The 25,897-nt window shown below is 37.4% G+C and overlaps 1 protein-coding gene across 2 annotated transcripts in view; it reads right to left on the bottom strand.

Moving 5' to 3' along the window:
- Positions 1-1,074: 1,074 nt before the first annotated feature.
- Positions 1,075-25,897, bottom strand: part of TMEM135 (transmembrane protein 135) — a 299,633-nt gene continuing 274,810 nt past the window's right edge. For both annotated transcript variants that reach the window (XM_027532736.1, XM_027532737.1), the window contains 9 exons: positions 23,884-23,925; positions 21,062-21,208; positions 17,081-17,150; positions 13,714-13,881; positions 11,664-11,727; positions 10,630-10,706; positions 6,373-6,471; positions 5,516-5,583; positions 1,075-3,468 (listed from right to left, as the gene is read on the bottom strand). In XM_027532736.1, coding sequence (XP_027388537.1) covers positions 3,336-3,468; positions 5,516-5,583; positions 6,373-6,471; positions 10,630-10,706; positions 11,664-11,727; positions 13,714-13,881; positions 17,081-17,150; positions 21,062-21,208; positions 23,884-23,925 — 868 coding nt within the window. In that variant the 3' untranslated portion in view covers positions 1,075-3,335. The remainder of the gene's footprint in view (positions 3,469-5,515; positions 5,584-6,372; positions 6,472-10,629; positions 10,707-11,663; positions 11,728-13,713; positions 13,882-17,080; positions 17,151-21,061; positions 21,209-23,883; positions 23,926-25,897) is intronic.

The following is a 25,897-nucleotide window of genomic DNA, read 5'->3' as shown; positions in this document are numbered from 1 at the left end:
CGCCCTGCAGTGCGGCACGTGCAGGTTCGACCCCTCGTCAGGGAACTGAGACCCCACGGGCCGCAGAGCGGCTAAGCTGGCGCCTCAAGGACCGGGCCTGCTCTGGAGCCTGTGTTCCACACGAGAGTCTGGACACCGCAGCAACAGATCCCGCATGACACAGCCAAGACGGCCGGATCAATAAACAGTAAACCGCAGGGAGAGTCCAAGGGTTCCCAGGGCTTGGGGATTGCTGATTCAAAGGCCACGCTCCCCGCGGGCACACCTCTCTGCCTTGCCGCGGGGCTGCCTCACCCCCACTGCGAGAAGGGCTTGCCATAGCAAGTGGATGAAACTCCTTGAGGGTAGAGGTAATTGATTCTCCTTAACGAGGCACTGTCAGAGGGCTCAGAAACTCGGGGCAGGGATAAAATGCAAGCAGAAATGATTTCATCAGTGAGCTGTTAGCTAGACAAAACCCACAGGAAGATGAATACTCAGGCAAGCTCAACATGAACACACTGTGTGACGGGTGACTGATTTGGGTTTCCTCACGAAAGACAAGTCTGTTCCAGAAGAAAGTAAGTTATAAAGTCTGAGAGCAAAGAGTAAAGAAGATAAAACTCTATTAAATGAATACTCACTAAAGAACAAATGAGAGCAAAAAGTATACTAGGCATCAACTGAGAGATAACGATGCTTATAGGTTATAGGAGAAATCATAGAATTTGTTTTTAAAAAAGACATTTGAATCACGGTTTTCTTTCAGAGATGGGTAATACAATGGACTAAACTATTGGATGAAAAATGGGTAAGAATCTGACAGATTTGAGATAATCTGTTATCCTGCAACTTGTCTTTTCTTTTTACTTGGTTGGTACTAATGCTAAGATTTTATTAATTCAGGAAATAGCTAATTAATACAGGAAACACTCATAATCCTATTAAGCACCCCAATGCTCTGTTTTTCAGTCTACATAAAGATGTAGCAAATACTAAGAGGGCATATTAAGTGTTTGATGTACTCAGGTCTAGTGGAAGGAAACTTAGCACAGATAGGACTTCTTCAGCATATAAATTGGACTAAAAAACATATTGTGGAATGGAGACATCTATTTCACTTTATTTACGATGCCAAGGTGTCAATCAGTACTTGGTTAGTCAGAGGTAGAAAGACATTCATTTTGATTGTCTTCAGGAACACAAACACAGTTTCTTTGTGTCTGCTCGAACAACTATACTTTGCAGCCTGTCCCAATAAAATAAAATTGTACTTCTCTATTCACCACTGCAAACTAGTTAACTGTTCATTTCAGCTATACATTCATTATTATACTCTGCTTCATGATGGCTATTTCATTTTATATAAAATAAAAAATGACCATAGCTTGTGTTAAAAAAGATAGATCATAGAAATGTACCTTTTGACCAGTAAAATTTTACTAAACAATCTCATCATATTTCAGTAGAATTTGTCTTTCAATTTCATAGTTTTTTTTTTTTTTTTACTGTGAATGAAAACAACTTATGGATTTAAAAGTTTTCTGTTTAACTGGACAGGAAAAATACTATAAACGTAATTTCTGAATAGAGAAAATAAGATGCAAGTAGCAGTGCTTTCTTCACTGCTGTAATACTTCGTTTTTAAAGGTAAACACAGTAGCAATCATCATTTTGATTCCAGGGAATGAAAACTTAAAACTGAATTTACTAATCAATGTGGAATTCTGAAGCCAAAAGGATCCTTTAACCGTACTGCCTAACAGACAAGTCATCCTAAAGTTAATCATAATGCAAAATTTTGGCCTAATTAAAATGGCTCTTTCTGATACTATGGTACCAGAGCCTGTCTTTTTTGTTGGGTTTCAATCTGCCATAACAACCAGACTAGGATTACATGCAAACAGAAGCATACAAGGCTTGATGAAATTTAATACAGAGGATTAAGCATTTAAAGTTTGGGTTATAATTCTTGTTGCAACACATGTTCTACTGCGTAGAATTTAGAACATAATTCTATAGAACATAATTAATTTACAACAGCCTAAGACTTTTCAGCAATAAAATTATGCTTAAAAAATATACCATTATCCCTATATGTTACATTAATTGTAGATTTCACAACCACTTCAGCCTTGTATTAACTTAGAAAAGAATACCTTGTCCCTGAAAAACTCTAAAGAGTGATGGTATTTCAATCAAAATGGTCCTGAACTAACTCACAATCAGCAGTGACTACATTTTGTCACTTCCTTGCTCTAACAGGAGTAAAAATGATGATAATGAGTTTTTAAAAACAGGCTAGGGAATCTGCATCCAATTAGTGATGACATGTATTTCTTCACAACCACTGGATTTTCAGAATGTTTTTAGTTGTCAAACAAGTGAAACAGCTGAGGGAACAAACTGCCAAACCTGCCCAAACTACTTTTGTTCCATAGAATTTGATCCCTTCTAAATCGACAATGGCATACAAACTTAGCTATGATGAATCCAGTCCTTATAAATGAAAACAAACATAATGAACCGATAGGAGGAGGTTTAAAAATAACTTCATTTGCTTTTAAATATTCAAGTGTAACGTTGCCATAAGAGACTAAAACAGACATTTCAACTGTATCAGATTTGTCAGTTTCCACCTGATTCTAACCTACCATTAACACATAAGGTTCACTGGGCTGCCAAAGAGCCCAGCTAAGCGGATCGTGGGGACATATGAAGGTATCAGTGGAAGGAAACCACAGATGCCACAGCCTTTATCCAAACAGTATGAGACCCGTCTTTGCATCCCTGAAGCAAGAATGGCCACTTTCTCCAATTAAATTGCTCTATATGAAATAAAGCAGCATTGTCTGTGAAGAGTTACTCCTTACCCATAACATTTCACTACTAATTCGAAAGTTAAAAAAAAAAAATACAGATCAAATCCATGTACCCGTGATCCTTTTGTATCTTAAAATGCAGCTATATTCTTAGTTTCCACCAAGAATTATATTGGAATGAACTAAAACATCTTTTAAAGTCATTTTAAGTATACTCTTATTTGTTACTATATTTCTACATAGATTATTTAATATTGCTTGTAGACATAATTTAATCGATAATATATCATAATTTCAACCACTACAGTGACCCAGAATGAGATTCTGGCTATAGAGGGAGCTTAATTATTAAGCAACACTTTGCTAAAAAGCTTCTGAATTTCTGATTGGTAAGAAAATCAAACAAAAAAGAGCATCCCTCATTGAAATAACACTGAAGTTCAAGCTCGGGTCCTCTTCTTTGTGTTCAGCATAATTAACTCTTCAGGACAAAATAATGAAACATTAAGTCACATTAATAAGTTACAGTAATCTTCAAGAAAACTCGATGGGCAACTCTGGCGTTACAGTTGTGTATCTTGGGTCCAACCTAGGGGTGAAGTCCGGGAAGTTTTTAGATGCGCCGGTACCAAAAACATCAAGGACTTTGCGGTTCATGACAGCAAACCTGTAAAACAAGGACACAGGAAATGAGTACCCAATGACGTCGTAAAAGAAGATGATTCGCTTCATTTATCTTTCATGGGATGGGAAGACAGAAGAGCTGACAAGGCAAGAGACTCAGTGGCAGATTGAAAAGTCATTTTGCTACTCTTCAAGATACACTGTCTCAAGTTTTCTTTGAAAAGATGCTAGTCCCCAAACCTGAAGCCCCAGAGATTACCACCATCATTTCAAACCCTTCCAGAGCTCTTTCCTCTAGATTGTGTCAAACAGAAAAATAGGTTCATTGTGATTTTCTTGATTAATGGATGAATACAATTATAAGAAGCTACATATATAATGAATGAGCTGACATTTACAGACAAGCGAAGGTATTAAAGGTAATTCCTCCCATAACTAAAATTTTAATGTCTCACAATCAACAGAAAATACATTCAAATGTGCAAATATTTAATGAAGAGGAAACAGCTTATAGGTTTTCAAATTTCTAATACACACAACAGAGTAAAAACATGCCCTCACTTTCTCCATCACCTAAAAGATAAGAAATTTTTAAAAGACACATATTCAGCTAATGTGCAGGATGGACCTTCTGCATCTCTCTGCCTGATTATAAGCTCTTCTTCTCTGGGGAAGATACCAGGGTGAAATTAGCTTTGAGTCATTAGCCAGTGTCATTGTTCCAAGAACCCATAAATGTGACTTTTAGCTCCTTCCCAACGCTAAGTTCCCTTCCAACATAATCAATGGGTTAAACTCACTGATGTGCAAAGAAACATAAATGACAAAGAAATAAATGATCAAATGATAACAATATAGATTAATAATGTAGATTTTAATGATTTAATAATAATAATACTACACAGTGTCATGGCTAAGAGGAAGAACTCTGCAGCCAGACTGCCTGGCTCAACCCGAGCTCCATCCTTTACTAGCTTTGTGATTCTGCAAGTGCTTAAACTCTGTGTGCATCTCGATCTCCCCACAAGTAACGCCAAGATATTAACAGTACCTAGTACCTATCTCACAGAGCTATTTAAAGCATTAAACACATATGTATGTATATGTGTGTTGTGTGTGTTAATGTGTGTATCTTAAAACCACTTCTGGGACACAGCCAGAGCTATACAATTGTTTTCTACTATTACTATTAATGACAGCAAAGTCAATGGCAGATGCTATTTACTGAGTGCCTACTAAGTGCTAAGGGCTGCCACAAACATTGATTTTCCCACAACCATAACAAGTATGCATTATTGCTTCACTGTAGAGAGAAAGAAACTTGAGGCTCACGAGGGTAAACAACTTTCCCAACCAGTGACACAGCAAAGGGTACTGGTGCTGGGGTCACACCCAGGTTTGTTCAACTCCCAAACTCACAGTCTGTGTATCAGGCTACATTGCCTCTCACTAGATTATAATCAGGAAATGCAAACACCAGCACCAATACAGAACATGATAGTAAAGGCAAAGAAAAATATGCTTACAAAAATCAGGTAAAAGAATGTGATTATTTTTCATTATTTTTCCCAAATGGACATGAGTCTATTGTTTAGACAGGATTTCTAATGAATCTGTTTAGTATTTTTAAACAAAAAGAAACATCCCATGTTATTCTTATTGAATTTTAGTTCAAATTTGTTTTACACCTAGATAGCTACCTTACCAAAGAGTACTCCCTCAAGTGGACAAAAAGATTCAAAATCTTTTTTGTGGTAATTGTTTTTTTTTTTTATGATCAGTTATGGCACCCCACTCCAGTACTCTTGCCTGGAAAATCCCATGGATGGAGGAGCCTGGTAGGCTGCAGTTCATGGGATCGGGAAGAGTCGGACATGACTGAGCGACTTCACTTTATTTTTTCACTTTCATGCATTGGAGAAGGAAATGGCAACCCACTCCAGTGTTCTTGCCTGGAGAATCCCAGGGACGGGGGAGCCTGGTGGGCTGCCATCTATGGGGTCGCACAGAGTCGGACATGACTGAAGCAACTTAGCAGCAGCAGCAGCAGCAGCAGCATAATCAGTTACAATATCTCATAGATATCTTACCTGCCCTTGGTGAGTCTTAAAAGGAACTTCCAGTAAGATGGTCGTAAGGTCTGAACTTCCATGACAGCCTAAAATTATTCGAGACTTTTTTTAGTAAACAGCAAACACTATCCGTCTTAGGCAATAGAATACTTTTATCTCTATTTTTATCGCTCATTGTGTTAAAAAAAAAAAAAAATACCCCGACAGCGAAAAAAAAGTGTAAGTTGACTTTCTAGAATCTTTGTAAATATGCCTTCAAACAAAAATATTGTACATGAAATAATGATTGAGTTAACAGTCATTATTATTAGGAAGCATTTACTAGATATCCATTAGATAGCTGGCACTTCACTAATTATAATGAGTTTACCAACCTGGAAGGATTATCGTGAGAAAGTGCAAATAAAAGCTATCCCCAAAACTCTGCAGAAGTCCTAAGATCATTAACATCAATAATGGTGATTATAGAACTTGAAGAGACTGAATAATGCTTTTATTAAACTAGACTCTATCCCTGTCCTCACTGCTTGAGTAATGTTGAGGAAATGCAATTATTCTTATTTATGTCCATGGGATCTGTTTTTCAAGAAGTAAAATTAAGTGAGGGCATTCTAGCCAAGATACTGGAGTGATAATTTTCCTAAAAAACTGTACTCCATTGAAACCTAAAATGGTTGTGTTCGTAAAACATGACCTGGCCCACTAAGTTAACATGTTTAGTGATTGGATACTTGTCAGCTATCTTGCTAATAAGACAAAAAAGCATACAGTGTAAAAAATGGAAATGCTTCTAGGCCTTTCTTTTCCCCTCATTGGTTTAATACACATTAGAAACAGAAATAATTCTATTTCTCATTTCAAAAAGCTATACTTACTGCCTGGAAGCAAATCGCTGTAGAGATGGAATAGATGATAGTGTCTGCATGGGGAAAATAGGGCACCTTTCCTGCTTCAATGCCTTTGAAATACATTGTCTGCAAAACAAGCATAATGGGAGATTTATAAGGAAAACAACTTTAAATAGCATTAACAACAAAGTGGAGCAAGGCGTTCCTTATCTACAACTACTTTTTCTACCTTTCAAAATCCTAACACTCCTTCCAGAGCTCAAATTACAGGTATATCTTCCCTGATAGAGTTAAGTGTCAGCTGTTTCCTTTCCCTCAGCCCCTCACCCCAGCCCCCAGATGCCAGTAATAACACGTTTCTGTGAAATTCAACAGCACCTGATTTCTACCTCTTTCATGTCATGTATTCTTCAGTGCTTTCTGTACAGCATCCAAGTCTTCCCTTCTCTGTCAGATCTATTCATTTAGTTCAGTTCAGTCACTCAGTTGTATCTGACTCTTTGTGACCCCACAGACTGCAGCACACCAGGCTTCCCTGTTCATCACCAACCCCTGGAGTTTACCCAAACTCATGCCCATTGAGTCGGTGATGCCATCCAACCATCTCATCCTCTGTCATCCCCTTCTCCTCCTGCCCTCAATCTTTCCCAGCATCAGGATCTTTTCCAATGAGTCAGTTCTTCACGTCAAGTGGCCAAAGTATTGGAGTTTCAGTTTCAACATCTGTCCTTTCAATGAATATTCAAGACTGATTTCCTTTAGGATGGACTGGCTGATCTCCTTGCAGTCCAAGGGACTCTCAAGAGTCTTCTCCAACACCACAGTTCAAAAGCATCAATTCTTCAGTCCTCAGCTTTCTTTATAGTCCAACTGTCACATCCATACATAACTACTGGAAAAACTGCAGCCTTGACTAGACAGACCTTTGTTGGTAAAGTAATGTCTCTGCTTTTTAATAAGCTGTCTAGGTTGGTCATAACTTTCCTTCCAAGGAGCAAGTGTCTTTTAATTTCATGGCTGCAATCACCATCTGCAGTGATTTTGGAGCCTAACAAAATAAAGTCTGTCACTGTTTCCCCATCTATTTGCCATGAAGTGATGGGACCAATGCCATGATCTTAGTTTTCTGAATGTTCAGTTTTAAGCCAACTTTTTCACTCTCCTCTTTCACTTTCATCAAGAAGTTCTTTAGTGCTTCTTCGCTTTCTGCCATAAGGGTGGTGTCATCTGTATATCTGAGGTTATTGATATTTCTCCCAGCAATCCTGATTCCAGCTTGTGCTTCTTCCAGCCCAGTGTTTCTCATGATGTACTCTGCATATAAGTTAAATAAGCAGGGTGACAATATACAGCCTTGATGTACTCCTTTCCCAATTTGGAACCAGTCTGCTGTTCCATGTTCAGTTCTAACTGTTGCTTCACTGACCTGCATATAGGTTTCTCAAGAGGCAGGTCAGGTGGTCTGGTATTCCCATCTCTTTCAGAATTTTCCACAGTTTGTGGTGATCCACACAGTCAAAGGCTTTGGCATAGTCAATAAAGCAGAAGTAGATGTTTTTCTGGAACTCTCTTGCTTTTTTCATAATCCAGTGGATGTTAGGAACTTGATCTCTGGTTCCTCTGCGTTTTCTAAAACCAGCTTGAACATCTGGAAGTTCACGTACTTCAAGTTCAAGTACTGTTGAAGCCTGGCTTGGATAACTTTGAGCATTACTTTACTAGCGTGTGAGATGAGTGCAATTGTGCGGTAGTTTGAGCATTCTTTGGCATTGCCTTTCTTTGGGATTGGAATGAAAACTGACCTTTTTCAGTCCTGTGGCCACTGCTGAGTCTTTCAAATTTGCTGGCAAATTGAGGGCAGCACTTTCACAGCATCATCTTTCAGGATTTGAAATAGCTCAACTGGAATTCCATCACCTCCACTAGCTTTGTTCGTGGTGATGTTTCCTAAGGCCCACTTGACTTCACATTCCAGGATGTCTGGCTCTAGGTGAGTGACCACACCATCATGATTATTTGGGTCATGAAGATCTTTTTTGTATAGTTCTTCTGTGTATTCTTGCCACCTTTTCTTAATGTCTTCTGTTTCTGTTAGGTCCATACCATTTCTGTCCTTTATTGTGCCCATCTTTGTCTAGAAAGATCTCTAGTCTTTCCCATTCTATTTTTTCCTCTATTTCTTTGCACTGATCACTGAGGAAGGCTTTCTTATCTCTCCTTGCTATTCTTTGGAACTCTGCATTCAAATGGGCATATCTTTCCTTTTCTCCTTTGCTTTTCACTTCCCTTCTTTCCACAGCTACTTGTAATGCCTCCTCAGACAGCCATTTTGCTTTTTTGCATTTCTTTTTCTTGGGGATGGTCTTGATCCCTGTCTCCTGTATAATGTCCGAAACCTCCACCCAAAGTTCATCAGGCGCTCTGTCTATCAGATCTAATCCCTTGAATCTGTCACTTCCACCATATAATCATAAGGGATTTGATTTAGGTCATACCTGAATGGTCTAGTGGTTTCCCTACTTTCTTCAATTTAAGTCTGAATTTGGCAATAAGGAGTTCATGATCTGAGCCACAGTCAGCTCCCGGTCTTGTTTTTGCTGACTGTATAGAGCTTCTCCATCTTTGGCTGCAAAGAATATAATCAATCTGATTTCGGTAATGACCATCTGGTGATGTCCATGTGTAGAGTCTTCTCTTGTGTTGTTGGAAGAGGGTGTTTGCTATGACCAGTGCGTTCTCTTGGCAAAACTCTATTAGCCTTTGCCCTGCTTCATTCTGTACTCCAAGGCCAAATTTGCCTGTTACTCCAGGGATTTCCTGACTTCTTACTTTTCCTTCATTTATGCATTCATTAAACATGTACTGGTGTAAACCTGGTTAGTGCATAACAAATACTAATGCACTCTAACAAGATATCTATACAGATTAGGTTGCAGACCATCACATGTGTATGTATGTATATTTATGTCTATCATGTATATATGTATGTGTACATATTAATATATAATATATGTTGTCTCCCCAGAGGAAAGAGCAACTACTCTGTCTAGGACAAAGGACCAAAGAGAATTTCAGAAATGACTACATTGAGTACTGCTTCTCAAACATAAGAACCACTTCTTAAAAAACAAATTTCTAGTTGTCATGGCCTGATGCTTTTATAATAAAAATGAATTATTGGAAAAAAAATTTAAACACAAAGTTGAACTAAATTTTTACTGTTATATTCAAAAAACAAATTACTCTATTGAGGTGCTATTAAAGTTTCCAAATGCTTCCTCTCAATTTCTATCCTTTCTTTGTCATGAACTGGTAATGTGCAGTTCATGGACCAATGTTAGCCTGCTGACCACACTTATAAAAGTGCAATCTTCCAAGAGGTCTCGGATCAACAACTAAGTAAGAGAGGAAAAGCAGGGCTAACGGACAGGGTGAACATGCAGGGTATTTATGAGGGATTCTCAGCACATCTATATGGCCAGAAATGGGATAATTCATGGAGATGGGTTTTCTGGATTGTGGGAATGCTAAAGTGAAACTAATAAGAAAAGGGGAAAGATGACCAAGACAGAATGGTGTTTCAACAGGTTGGAGGGGGGTTTAAGAAGATATGAGTGGTCCATGAAATAAAGAACATAAAATAATTTTTTCAAAGAAGTTACCTATGCAGATGATTTTTACTTAATATTCATTATACAGTAATACAGCATTTTAACATAAAACTAACTCCAATTAAAACAAAGGGACTGCAAAAGATATGTGTGAGGTAATATTGAAAGTGTAAGTTCTAATTGGATAACGATAATATTGAAGAATTAGCAGACTTCTAAAATGGGTGATATGCATTTTGTTTATACCCTGATGGCACTGTTGATTTGTTTGTTTTTAAAGAGTCTTTATCCTTTAGTTTTATTTTTCAAGGACTCTTTCTCCTGAGTTGTTTATGAATGGAGTGACTTGATGTCTGGGATTTGTTTTAAAATAATTTGGTACCTGGGGATTTGGAGCAGTATAGATGAAAGGAGACTGGCCCAATGCTGTGAAGTGTTGAAGCTATATGACGGGCACATGAGGATTATCACGTTATTCTTCCTATGCTTGTGTATATTTGAAAATGACACAGAGAAAAAAAGAAGAAATAGGAAAACTGGCTTTGTAAAGATTCATAAAGATTCACTTTCATAAGGTTAGAATTTGCTTTTGAAACTGGGATATATATTGTTGCTGAAGTAGCTAAAAGGCTCTATATCATTTGGCTGTATATACATAAAAATGTTTGCTTACCTCTACCAATTTGGAAGCTAAATACATGGAAATTGTTGTGCTTTTATAAAACATCATTGATACTCCTGCCAAAAATCCTGAAACAATAATAAATAAGGCAAAATCGATCAGAACTCAAAAGTACTTCTTTGTTATTACGTCACTCAGAAACGTTAATTCACTTAAATAGGAAATAATGGATTTAGCACTGACTTTTGCTATAACAAAATCGAGGACAGTAGTACAAGCAATGATATGAAAATGGGGTGAATTCTTCTTTATCATATTTTTTTAAACTTAAAAATTGACCTTCAGAATTAGGAACCACAGTTCTGATACCATAAGAAACCTCACATTTTAAATTAAACTTTTAAAAACAGCAGTGGTCTTACCAAATATTACAATTTTTAAAGGCTACTAGTATCATTCTCATTTTAAGCAGAAATATTCTTTCATTTATTGTCCTAAGAGCTCAAACCATACTTAGTGCTGTCACCACACTTCTCTCCATTGCTTTCATTCTATAAATGGAAAAGCAAGGTGGCGGGAGGTCTGGAATACTAATAGCAGGGACATTACTAAAAATATCTGAAAAATCATCTAGTCAGCTTAAGTAATAAAATTTACTGAGCTTACCAAAAATGTTTAGTTTTTATGTTTATAACATTACTTGAGTTCCTTAAAAAATTATTTAAAAACATGTCAGCTGCCAATGGTAAAATAAAAATGCTTGTAAGAAATCAATAGTCACTTATTAATATTTTATGTTCTTTTGTGACACATTCCCTAGAATTTCTGGCCTGTCGCAGGACAGAAACCCAAGTCATTATGTTGCCAACTCAAAACATCATATGGCAAGAGAGCCTTGGTATGTTCAACTTCACAAGTACAAAATATTAATGCTAGTGCCTTGATGGGAATTCTATTAGAAAAAGGAAGATACAAGGAAATCAGATGAATTTGAAAACCATTTCTGCTTCACTCCTATCATAGATTGATGTGATAATATATGTATATCATATATATTTTATAATATATATATTATACTTTTTTACCAGCTATAATGGCATGCAGTTCATCATCCAGATTTCTGACCCAGCGCAGGAAGCAACTAGTACCCTGTATCAAGAAGAAAATACAATTCCTTCAGTTGTTTCAGTTCTAAGAGAAAAACTGCATGTAACATCTGTAATGGGTGAGTCATCAGCTGGCCTTGGAGGCAAATTGGTGATCTTATTTAAATTAAATAAGGTATAAGATACCACAAAAAAAATTAGATTAAAAAAAGAAATGAAGAGCTCTGGAAATGGTAAAATGAAGGTCAACTCATTAACTTATTAATAGAAGACATGTTTTTCTTATCTTGTGCTGTGCTCAGTCGTTTCAGTCACGTCTGACTCTTTGAGACCCCATGGACTGTAGCCCTCCAGGCTACAGTGATTCTCCAGGCAAGAATACTGGAGTGGGTTGCTGTGCCCTCTTCCAGGAGATCTTCCCTACCCAGGGATCAAACTTGCATCTCTTCTGTCTCCTAGGTTGGCAGGTGGGTTCTTTGCCACTAGTGCCACATGAGAAGGCCTTTTTGACCTAGAATTGCTATAAAAATGAATCAACTCTCTAAAGCAGTGGTCAGAAAACTATGACCCACTAGCCAAATCTAGCCTGCCATCTATTTCTGTATGGCTCATAAGCTAAGAATGTTTTTGCATATCTCAAGGGATAAAAGTAAATAAAAAATATTTTGTGACGCATGAAAATTATATGAAATTCTAATACAGTGTGATTAAGTTTTATTGGAATACAGCCATGCTCATTCATTTATATATTGTCTATGACTGCTTTTGGAGAAGGCAATGGCACCCCACTCCAGTGTTCTTGCCTGGAAAATCCCACGGATGGAGGAGCCTGGAGGGCTGCAGTCCATGGGGTTGCTGAGGGTCAGACACGACTGAACAACTTCACTTTCACTTCTCACTTTCATGCATTGGAGAAAGAAGTGGTAACCCACTCCAGTGTTCTTGCCTGGAGAATCCCAGGGACGGGGGAGCCTGGTGGGCTGCTATCTATGGGGTCACACAGAGTCGGACATGACTGAAGCAACTTAGCAGCAGCATATTTACCTTTTACAGGTAATTACATAAAATGATACATAACCATCTTATACAAAATAATTCCAGAATTCAATTTTTCACAGCAGTTTCTTTTAAACAACTGTGTCTATACTTGTGTGTGTGCACGCATATGCAGACAGCTCAACCTTAGTTAACACACTTTACCATTTAAATTTAGAATATAAATTTTAGATGTTTAATAAAATATTTCAGTAATATAATTTACATATCAGTGATTCCCGATAAACAAAAGGCCATTACGTCAAATTGCAGAGTACTTACTGTGTCACAGATGATCCATGTATATGTGTTTAGGTGTGTGCTTATTATATATGTGTGGGTACATTTACAGGAACATGTAGAAAGAGGTGGAAGAACATTAACTTTGTTTATTTAAGAGAGTGTAGTAGAACAAGTGATTGGGAGGGAGATGGAAAATAACTCATTATTTATATAAGTTACGCCTGAAAATTCTTTCTGGTTTTATCAAGGGTTGATATCAGCTAGAAGGGTCTGAAGATGTTTAAATTAATACTTAGGTAGTAAATGTTATTAAGAAAAACACGTAGGCCAGGTGTATTAATATCACTTTTGATGTTAGAAATATTAGGAAGTTCATAATTTCTCAGTGATTACATTATTGAAAAAAAAGGAGTTTTTGAAAAGTCTTTAATATTATGAATAAATATAATATATCCAAACTTTCAAGCTTTAAAAGACAAAATGTCCCCAACTTTTATTCCCAGTATATTATGTATATCTGGTGATATTTATGAATACTACAGAAAGAAGTGTTAAGAAAAGTGACAGATGAGTTAAGGCTGTTATCTCATTTTAACAATCAGTTCAGTTCAGTTGCTCAGTCGTGTCCGATTCTTTGCGACCCCAGGGACTGCAGCACCCCAGGCCTCCCTGTCCATCACCAACTCCCGGAGCTTACTCGAACTCGTGTCCATTGCATTGGTGATGCTATGCTATTTGTTAAAAGCCTTACCTTGTATATGCTAACAAAAGAGCCCAGAAAAGCTCCGAGCTGGAAGTTTTCTTTATTGTAGAAGAGAGAAAGTAGCCGGGATGGCTGTGTAAACAGATGCCTAAATGCAGAGGGAATTCGGAGGCAGCACTGGATCAAGTATCCCACGCTAAACATTCTGATGAAACCCTGGAGAAAATTGGGAGCAAAGTATGATTTATAACCAAATTCTTAAGTCTGATAGGTATAAACTTCACTGTCACAGAATCAAAATGGCACTAAAAATTTTAAGCTTATCTAGTAGCCATTTTCAAAACTAAGTCCTAAAACCTCAAACAGTTTTAAAAGAATTACCTTAAAAATAATCACGAGAGCTTGCAGTGGATATACTTTCTACGATTTACCAAGACTTAAAAAGTTTGCCAAGCACTGGCTAAGACTGTCTACGTACCAGACTTCTACTTCTTGACATTCTGTTGACAATAACTGGGATTTAAAATCCCTAAACCACAAATGAGTTTTAGAAACAAAAGCACTGAAATTCCAAAAAAAAAAAAAAAAATCCAAAAAAGCACAAAAAACGGTTAACAAAACGAAATGCTTTTGGAAATTTTAACAGAAATTTAAATGATCAAGTTTAAAGAATTTTCCAGGAAAATAACAAAATCTAGCCAGGTTTTAATTTCTGTGCTCAATGTGTCAGACTAAAGCATTTCCAGGGAATGGTACCTTTAAGGTAAACTAAACAAAATTTGAAAAAGCAAATTTGCTATAAATCCACATTTCCTGTCACCATTTCCCCATATTACCTACAACTATTTATAGTGTAAAAGGGAAGGGAGAGGATGATAATGTTGGTCAATTTCATTTCAGTACTTAGGAAAATGAAGTTTGAGGTCACTTAATACTGAGAGACTGAAAAATTTCAGTCATCTTGAAACAAAATGTTATTTTTAAAAGTATTTTAAACATGATTTGACCAATACACTATAATATGGATCTCCTATAACACTTCTCTTTCACCCCCACTGGAATGGAAAAACGTCGACAGTCTTAGTGTTTGCTGCTAAGTTCCAAAGACCAGGTTTGTATTTTTTGGATAGCAGCCTTCTTTTAGAAAAATTTTGAATTACTATGAATAAACAGTCATCAATTTATCTGAAGCTACCTAATACCTGGTTAAAACATGAAAATTAAATTGTCCAATCAATTAGTACGAATTATCACACATTTGTTTAACTGAAACTGCTCAGTCCTTGGTTAATTCATGAAGTGATCACACTTATATCTTGTCATTGGTAATCTTGTAATATTAACCTGAGGGTTCAAAGATCACACTTATGTTCAATCATTTCATGCTGTTTTCAAGAGATCGATTATCCCTCCATCTATTCACCCTTTCATGTATTCAGGAAAGGTTCAGTGATTGCCTCTTGTGTGCCAAAGATTACATTCCATGCTGGGGACACAGCAGCGAAGGGGACACAAAAGTCCTGCCTTCATGGAGCTTCCATGCCCATCAGAAGAAGAGAAAATATGTAAACAAACATAATTACAGAATACAAAAAGTGTTGTGAAGGAAATAATCAGGCACTGGGTGAGATATTAAAAGGACAACCTACATTAGATTACTGGTAAGGGAAGACTACTAAGGACTTGACATTTCAACAGACACAAAAGAGAAGGAACTAGCAGGAGAAAGACATTTCAGATAGCTTGGACAAAAACGCACAGAGCCAAAAAAGAGACTGACAGGCATCAACCAAGAGTTAGTGTGAATGGAGTACAGTGAGCTTGGGGGAATGTAATTCATGTGAGTATTTACTCAGGGGTCTGATTTAACAGGAGGGGCAACTGAGCCCATGGAATAATGAGGTGCACTGTCAGAATATTTAACTATACTTGTGGGATAAATTCCTCACCCACAAATCTCCAAACAATTTTACATTCACGGACATAATATTAATTACAATGTACATACATATTAGAAAGTTTATAGTACTGGTACACATTTGAAAGAATGACTACTTTTTATCATAAGTCAGTAATTCTCACTAACTTTCTCATATAATTAAAAAAAAATCATCTCTCCTCTCCCCAAAATTTCACATACCTCTAATTTAGTCAGAATACTTTTCTTAGTCTCCTTCCTGAAATCTGCCCCCTAGAGTAGAATTCCCTCGAGTTGGAGGGAATAATAACCCTCTCATGGAGCTGGCAGACTCCGAGGCTGCCGGCAACATTCCTTTCCTTTCTTTTTTCTTTTTATTTTTTGCCACTTTAAAAATGGGGCAGGAAATCAGATTTGGAAGGAGTGGAGCAGAAATTACTGCCCGATGGAAAAAATACTCTACCGCTTTTACCCCTGCTTCCATCTTTGAGGATTTTAAAGGTAAGTGTTGGCTTGGCTGAGTGCCACCATCAACACCAAGCCACAGGCACTCACATTCACAGGCACCAATGTGATACAGTCCCTCCCGAGGGGGACCATCAGGAGGCTGTCTTTTGAGGTGCTGTACAGCTCTGCTCCTCTCATCATCCATAAGGCGGGGATTAGATGTTGTGACAAAGAACATAAATTTTGTACAGCGTCAGGATTGTGAGAGCACCGTCCAGAACTAAAGAACTTGCAGCAGATGGTACCACCTGTGCCAGACTAACCGCAGTGACAACACTTCCTTCCCAGAGTCGGTGGGGATCGGGGGGAGTGGGCTGTGGTCGGCAGGGGATGGGGGCCGGGGGTGGGGGTGGGGAGCTCTGCTCTGGTACACTCATATATTAGGGAGCGGGGAATTTATGCCAGTGGGCATAACTAACTTCTTAATGTAGAACAACTGTGGACATGCTCCAGTTACCTTCATGCCTTAAAAAATGTAACAGCTTCACAAGTCCAAAAGCAAATGCCACTGTCCCAGACTGGGTAGCCTATGTGCGTGGCTGCTGAGCCCTAGCACACAGCACGGCCCAGGGCTTTGTTCTCAGATGTATTCTAATGAGGATACACTGCAAAGCATTACTAGTTTTAATGACTTGATTTCTCGGTCGTTTTTGTTGTTGCTGCTTCACCTTCTTTTGGGTTGGCCAAAAGGTTCGTTCGAGTTTTCCTACAAGACGGTACAGAAAATCTGAACAAGCTTTTTGGCCAACCGAATATTTTGTTTTACATTAAATAAGCAAGCCAATTTCAAAATTATTTAACAAAAGATCTGGTAAGTGAATCCTAAAAGCTAAATCGTCACCTATTTTTCAGAAGTATCTTACTCGGCAAGTCAAATGCAAAGAATTATAGCAATTACTGTCAATTTTTCCATTTACTTTGAAATTATGTTTTAATAAATAAGTTCTTTCCATACACATTCCCTGTGGTTATTAGATTTTATATACTTACTTTAATGCAATAAGAGATGCAATTATCCTCATAGTGTTTGCAACATCTATGCCTTGGTCCATGCTTACATCTGAAAACAAACCAAAGGAATAAAAAAAGTTAAATTGTGTGTGTGTACATGTGTGTATGTCTGTGTGTGGATCTGCTTAAAACTCTCTAACCAAAAAAGGAAAAAACATTATCAACTCATTTCTAAATGTGTACATCTTTTGATTTCCTGGGGCATACAGAAGCAAAGATAACAGATTTTTTTTTCCTTTGCTGCTCACCATTTGACACACTGTAAAATATGCGACTGCAGTCAAAATGCTTAAATGTGGAACAGAAAGCCATGTTGGTAAATATTTGTGACTAGATATGAAAAATACGTGTATGTTATCTCTATACTCTGCCAAATCTTTTGGAAGTTTTCGATTGCTCATTGTAGCGTATAACGGTCATAAATCATCCATGAAGTCAGGACTTGAGCAAAAATCATAATGAGAATGCGCTCAGGTTACAGGAATTTATACTTAATTATATTTGAGAGAAAACATCTGTGAAAGAAACATGATACAGTATTAGAACTTAAAATTCCGTTTTTAAAATAAATATAGAAATAGATCATGTGGGAATTCAAAGTAAGTTATTTGCTATTTAATTGTAAACCAATTAGTCCTCTGGTGTTTAATAAACATTTCTGCTGGGAAGACTACTGTTCAAGACACTTATTTTAGTTACTTGGTATGTCGATTTCAGGATATTTATTCACTTGAGGCATAAAGAATAAGTAGAATACCTAATGTGGCCTTAACTTTCCCTCTCTCTCTCTTTAAACGAGTTCATGTCCCAAAATAAGCAGTCTTTATAACTCTTTCAGACCACAGTTAACTAATTATCTTCATGGTTGGAACACATTAACTCTTTCTTGTTTATAACGACAACTTGTAGAGTGATATTCTGGCTCTCTAATTCCATTTGCAAACCGACTACCAAGACCTTCTCCGAAATCCAACGCTGCTCTGCAGCTGGAGCGCACAGGCAGCCTCTCCGAGTCAAGAGCAATAGCAGCAGTCCGTTCCTTTTGTCATTAGAATGATATGACGTATCTGGTCTCGCCAAGCTGCTGAGTGATTAAAGCGAGGGGCCTGAAAAGGGGTGAATCAGAGAAGGGCTGCCTTATGTAAACCATCACTCTCCAAACTTTTAAGTTTGTGGACACGTCTAAGTGTCCTCTTCAAAGGCATCTCTCAGCATGGCCACCAGCACTACAGAGAGACTGTTCAACTCTCTTTGTTAGTGAACTAACATTCCGATAGCAACCACACTCCCATCCATTCTTTCCTAGCCTTCCATTGAAACGGCTTCCCACGTGCTGCACCACCCATCTCCTATATGATCTGCTCTGCCTCTATCTCGCACCTGCATTCACACCAGCAGACTCGCTGAGGCTGCCCTGACAAGTTCTGCCATGACTGGATCAGCTCTGATAGCCAAGGCTTCGTCCACCCACATCACACATTCTCTGCATTCCCCTGTGACTCTTGTTGATGTGCTTCCCATTAACAGGGTTCCCTATCACAATTAAGTTCACTGCCACAATTATTCCTGCCATCTACTATCCCTTTCTTCGCTATTATCTTCTTCTGCTGTGTATGCTAAAATGGAGACAAAGTCTTTACGTTCAGTAAAAATTCTGAGTACCCACTCTGTGCTCCTGCATGTGAAGAAAGTCTTATGTTATTCCATTTAATGCATGCAATACTCCTTAATAGAGGTTATTAGCCCCCAGCTAACTGATGAGGACTTGGGAGTACAGAGTGATTAAATCACTTGTTTAAAGTCCCAAGGCCAAGAGGGGCAAAATGAGTCAAACACAGGTCTTCAGATTTCTTAAAGGGCATCTGCATCCTGTAACTGATCCCCTAACTTTCTATATTGCCTCCTCATTCTACACTGTCTAAAATATCACTACAAGATTATTTTAATTGGCTGAAATTCCAATTTTAAACCATTAAATGTATTTTCTAAAATACCTAAATATTTGAAATGTAACTGAACATATATTTGTATGAAATATACATTTCTTTGTATAACGTACAAATATTTATTTTATTTCCAAAGCTCTAAAAAGTTCCACTCTTACAACATATCTTTTACCTAAGGTTTGTTCCTCATTATTCCTACATCTACCTGCATCTTTCAGAACTTTTCCTTTTCCTTTCCACACTTGGCACATTCGATTCAGTTCAGTCACTCAGTTGTGTCAGACTCTTTGTGACCCCAAGGGTTGCAGCATACCAGGCTTCGCTGTCCATCACCAACTCCCAGAGTTTACTCAAACTCATGTCCATTGAGTCAGTAATGCCATCCAACCACCTCATCCTCTGTCGTCCCCTTCTCCTCATGCCCTCAATCTTTCCCAGCATCAGGGTCTTTGGCAGATGAGTTAGTTCTTCACATTAGCTGGCCAAAGTATTGGAATTTCAGGTTCAGCATCAGTCCTTCCAGTGAATATTCAGGACTGATCTCCTTTAGAATGGACTGGTTGGATCTCCTTGCAGTCCAAGGGACTTTCAAGAGTCTTCTGCAACTCCACAGTTCAAAAGCATCAATTCTTCAGTCCTCAGCTTTCTTTATAGTCCAACTCTCACATCCACACATGACTACTGGAAAAACCATAGCCTTGACTAGACGGACCTTTGTTGGCAAAGTAATGTCTCTGCTTTTTAATAAGCTGTCTAGGTTGGTCACAGCTTTTCTTCCAAGGAGCAAGTGTCTTTTAATTTCGTGGCTGCAGTCACCATCTGCAGTGATTTTGGAGCTCAGAAAAATAAAGTCTATCATTGTTTCCACTGTTTCCCCATCTATTTGCCATGAAGAGACTGGACCGGATGCCATAATCTTAGTTTTCTGAATGTTGAGTTTTAAACCAACTTTTTCACTCTCCTCTTTCACTTTCATCAGTTCTTCTTTGCTTTCTGCCATAAGGGTGGTGTCATCTGCATATATGAGGTTATTGATATTTCTCAGAGCAATCCTGATTCCATCTTGTGTTTCATCCAGCCCAGCATTTCGCATGATGTACTCTGCACATAAGTTAAATAAGCAGGGTGACAATATATAGCCTTGACGTACTCCTTTCCTGATCTGGAACCAGTCTGTTGTTCCATGTTCAGTTCTAACTGTTCCTTCTTGACCTGCATACAGATTTCTCAGGAGACGGGTCAGGTGGTCTGGTATTCCCATCTCTTGAAGAATTTTCCACAGTTTGTTGTGATCCACACAGTAAGACTTTGGCATAGTCAATAAAGCAAAAGTAGATGTTTTTCCAGAACTCTCTTGCTTTTCGATGATCCAGCGGATGTTGGCAATTTGATCTCTGGTTCCTCTGCCTTTTCTAAATAAAGATTGAACATCTGGAAGTTCACGGTTCATGTACTGTTGTAGCCTGGTTTGGAGAATTTTGAGCATTATTTTGCTATGGTGTAAGATGAGTGCAATTGTGTGGTAGTTTGAACCTTCTTTGACATTGCCTTTCTTTGGGATTAGAATGAAAACTGACTTTTTCCAGTCCTGTGGCCACTGCTGAGTTTTCCAAATTTGTTGGCATATTGAGTGTAGCACTTTCACAGCATCATTTTTTAGGATTTGGAATAGCTCAACTGGAATTCCATCACCTCCACTAGCTTTGTTCATAGCAAATATTAATCTGTTTCCTAAAGTTCCCTATTCTAGCCTCCTGCAACTCTGCTTAGTTTGAAATAGGAAAGGATTTCAATTGCATGTAAATGTATTTTAAAGGCATATAATGGTCTATAGTCCTGCCAGAAATAATAAATACACTCTATCGCCATCCTGTGCCTTTTTATAAGACTCTATGCACAGTTTCTGGTATAAAAAAAACCCATTACTTGAAAACAAAAAGAAAACTTTGGCATGGCAAAAATATCATATAAAACAGTGACAAAATGTGCTAAAATATCAAGATAAAGAACTCACACTGAATCCACAAGCTTCCTGACTAGAGCAATTATATTCATTCCTCTTGGTTTTTCCTCATGTTTCTCAGTCTTTTGTTCCACTTTTGCATAGGCTGCCTCTGGTGAATAAGAATGTGTGGGAATTTCTTCCTTCCCAACAATGAACCTAAAGAAAAGAACACAATGAGAGGCATTTTTTCACCTTAAAAAAAAGTCAATGAGAAAATAAACTGATTTTGTTTATATACAAATACACTGTGAACAGAACCTTATCATTTGAAATAATATTTTCTGCAACTTATATAAAATCTAAACATCCTTTAAAAAAATAGACTTTTGAAATCTGAATACTCAGAAACTGTTAACAGCTATTTAACAAATGCGGCATCTAAAAATCCAATTAACCAAGTGAATACAGCATGGCACTTGGATGAAGCACCTTTTAACTTAGGTCACAGCCTGTTTTAAGGCATTATGCACCTTAAAGTTTTTTCAAACAGAAAAGCAGATGAACTATTAACTTGGATCTACTAATTAATGACAATTTTTTTTTTTCTCTAAAATGTATTGACAGCTAAAACTGAATGCATTTCTCGTCTTTCACTCTAAGTTTATATCTAATGTCACTGTGAGTCACAAAACAGCTACAATACAGTGGATGGTCATCTATACACACAAGAGAAACAAAGGGAAGTAACGAGAAACAGAAAGTGTTAAGGTTCTGTGTCTTCCCCACATTATTTCATTAGAAAATCTTAAATTTGATGTTATTCTAATCTACTTATTTCTCTTGGGAAAATCTAATATCTAGGAGAAGACATCATGTCTCATGAGAACTGGACTATATTTTTCCAAAGACAGTACAAAGAAAACACTACCAACCATTAGATATCACTCATAGTATCCTTTATTGGAGTTTTCATCTCTGCTCTTTGTACCATCACCAAAAGAGTTGCTGCTCTTACAAAGAATAACTAAGCTTTCCTTAGTCAACTGTGGCTGCTGAACTTTCAGAAAACATCACAAAATACAGTTAAACAGGAGATCGGTAACACCACACTAAAATTCTGGAACATGTGGGTTATGACAAATTTAAATATTCTTAGGTTTGAGAAAATGGTTCCTATCAACAAGAGAAACCCATCTCCTTAAGACAAACTTAAAACATCTAGTTTATCAAAGGAGCATGCAATGAGACTGTTTGCCACCAGGGGGCAGCTGTGCCTCCTTTGGTAACTGCTTGGTAAAATGTGAATGGAGAGTTTAGGATCTGTACTGCTGCTCTTTAAGAAGACAAAACTGTGCTAAAACAGATACAATGTAATCTCTCATACCTTTCATAACACTGTCGCTATTTTGGCCAGGACTGACCATTCAAAGTAGAGCTCACTTGCTTGGAGAAGTTGCCCCTGCTGCAAGCCTCCTTTCTCTGTGCTCTCACAGCTCAGGGAACCCCTTCTTTACTATTACATCCAGTGCCTGGCATAGTGCTGGGCATGTAATACTTAGTTAATACACAGTGAATGAATATAGTATGCAATCTGAGCATTTATGACTATATGACAGACACAGTACTGAGTACTCTACGAATATATCATTTAACCCTCACAGCAACACTATGAAGTAGGTACCATAATTTCCATGACTTAGTTAACATGAAAAAGGCATCCTGTTACAGCCAGAAATAACTGCGATTATTTGAACTTGCAATAATTTGACTCTAATGCCTGGATTCTTAGTCTTCAGGCTTTGTACGCTAACTATGCTTTAAACTATGAGGAATCAGGCTTAGTCTACTTTCAGAAGTCTATTTTCAGATTTCTGCATTGGCTTTTCTCTCATGGTTCTGTCCTTGACTCTTTCTATTCCCATAACTTCCACTATTATCTGACAGAACTAGCAAGAGCTAATAAGAATATGTTCCTATAATACAGAGAAAATGTTAAGTGCAAATAGTCCAAGTCAGTCCTTCATTATAAGCAGATTTGAAGAAAACACATACAAATATCAGGCACATTGTGAGTTATTGCAAGAATTCCAGAGTCTAAGGAAAGATTCAGGGATAAGGTAAAGTTTTCTCTAGGAAAACCAACTTTTGATTTTGTTACCAACTTTCAGTTTAACAAAGAATTCTATATAGCCAGTGCAACAACAATAAAAAGATATTTTCTAATAAGTTTCATGATCTTTAATGAAACATATGACACAAAGAAATTACTGCTGTGTGTTATGATTTAGTTATTGTTACCAAAGAATTTCCACAACCAAAATATTCCATTCGATATTATAATTTCCTAATGTATGTGAAAATGCTTGATGAACTATAAAATTCAGTGCTAACCAACATCTTTACAGTATCCACTATGTGTCAATTACTGTGATAAGAGATGAACTACCAGGTAAAAAGAAGAGGCCAGTGACTCTAGTGAAGCTTATAATCCAAAATGTGTTTGATAACACATGAGTCCTGCCCTAACGAAGCCCATAATCTGGTGCCACACAATTAAGGACTTAGTTTTCCAGTAATTGTTCACGTGTAGCTTTGTCTTTCCAAGCTCTTTGAACAGAGAGTTCTTGTAATCTTCTTTAACACCCTATAGTATAAGGCACACAATAGGCCCCCCAAATAGTGATTGACTGACTGATTTATTTTTAGGAGGAAAATTAATAAATTACTCTGTTAGTGAAATGACCACAAAGCCACTTTTGTAACTTTTAAAATTACCTTCAACTTAAAAGTAGAGTCATAAATAAATAATTATGTACAATGACATTACATTTAAAAAAAAAAGCTAACATAAATTCTCTAACCATAAAAATAATATAAAAGATGCAACTTACCTAAGTGCAGAGAATGTAAATCCTTTCAAACCATCTTTGCACCTAAAACAATAAAAATTTACAATAATAAAATGGTAACTTATTTTGAAATATAAAGCAGCAGTATTAAATAGCTATTAAAATTTTTCCTGAAAATGATTTTCTGTTAAGATGAAGTTCTTTTAGGACAGTGATCTGAGCAGTACAAATGGTCAAACAAACAACGAACAGTAAAGCAAGCCACCGAACACAAAATGATTAAAATGATAGCGCCTCCCCACGTCATACTAACACAATTCAAAGCTCAATTCTCAAATTTGTAGGCTGAAGGGAGATTTAAATGCAATCTTCTATGGGATCCATGTGGACTTAAAAGGAAGGCTGCGAGTGGAGTATTTTTCATTCTACCCAATCCTGGGGGAGCAATTTGTTGTGAAGAAAAAGGCCACATACACCCACTGGGTGTGTTTTATATACAGGTCAACCAGGGTCCTGACTCCTCTTTACTTATTAATGCAGTGAATGCAGAGCAACGTACAGTTGGCAGGTACAAAAAGGTTTCACGTTTAGTTCAACAGTTTTAACTTCTGAGTAAGCCCAGTCGGAACAGATAACGCAGCATGAGGAACGCGGGTGGAGGAGAAGAGCACAGAGAGAAGACAGCAAATATCAGAGCGTTTACCACTGCTGGGCACTGTCTGCAGCCCTTTACATGTGCTGTCTCACTCAATTATATCACAATTCTATAAACAGGTGTATCTCTATGTCACAGCTGCGCAGAGGCCCCCCACATGCGGCAATCTCCCAAAGGTCACAAAATAAATAGTAGTCAGAATTCATCTGACTTAAAAGTCACGGTTTTCTCTTACACCTCTTCCTAAAACAATGTATTCCTTTTAATTGGGGAAGACCTAAGCTACATGGCAATTAAAGGTGGGGCGGGGGTGGGTGCGGGAAGGGAAGATTCTCTCATTGGCAAAAAATATTTAAACAAGGTTTTAAAATAGGGGCCTTACTATATACTGGTCTTAATGGTCTGCTCCACTGTAGGTGTCATCAAGTTACCAGAGAATCTTTGTGTTTCTGGTATTAAAATTCCTTGGAGAAACTACAGATTGGTCATATAATGATACTCTAACATAATAGAGTATCATTACTCTATTAGACACTGGGTATTTGCAGAGGAAAAGCACAGCCTTAAATCTAACTGGGCAATTCTATCTGTATGCCTTTTATATGAAAGGTCACAAAGGAAATGAACAAAAATATAAGAAATCTGTCTCGAAAGCTTTAAATATACATTTTTATTGGAGGACATTATAGAATCTCAGGGAAAAAACTTAATCCATGTGCACTGAGATGTTTTAAAGAATTAAGAATTCAATTAAGCACTATAATCCACTTTGCGGTCATGTTAACAGTAAGAATGTGACCAGAGAATTTAGCTAACATACTACATAAGCATCTACCCTGTTCAGAATGAGGGTAAAGGCAAAATAATTCATATGTTAAGCTAAAAACGTGCAGGGGAAAATTACAGCATTAAAATTCTTCCAGTTATCTGTTTTCATCTGAAGAAAGTGTTTCTCAGTAATTTAAAACCCATAATTGAGTAATTTCTAGATAGATGGGGTGGTGAGGGGGTAGGCTGGGAGTCTATTGACTGGAAAACAGAGAGCAACAGATTGATTAAAAGATTATGTACAACTGGGAACAAATTTTGGTGTTGGTATGTTATTGTTAAAGGATAGCCATTTGTCTTTGCGCAATGCTAAATAAAGGATTCTGACAACGTGGTCTAGTCAGGATTGCATTATTTGTGACCTTAAACAATAAATCTAACTGCAGACCAAACATCAAAAAGTAGCTTTCAAATATAAAAGGGCATCCACAAATGAATTTGCAATTTCATTATGATGGAAGTTTGGTTCTTTCAGCAGAACCCTGTGGGAAGCACTTCATATTGATAAAGTCTTAGCATGGATTCAAAAGGGGCTATTCTTCTTTCCATTCATGTGTATAAGGTCTCTTAATG

The sequence above is a fragment of the Bos indicus x Bos taurus genome, chromosome 29, assembly GCF_003369695.1.
Source record: "Bos indicus x Bos taurus breed Angus x Brahman F1 hybrid chromosome 29, Bos_hybrid_MaternalHap_v2.0, whole genome shotgun sequence".
In the NCBI taxonomy this organism is placed as follows: Eukaryota; Metazoa; Chordata; class Mammalia; order Artiodactyla; family Bovidae; genus Bos; species Bos indicus x Bos taurus.
This window is presented reverse-complemented; position numbering and strand designations above follow the sequence as displayed.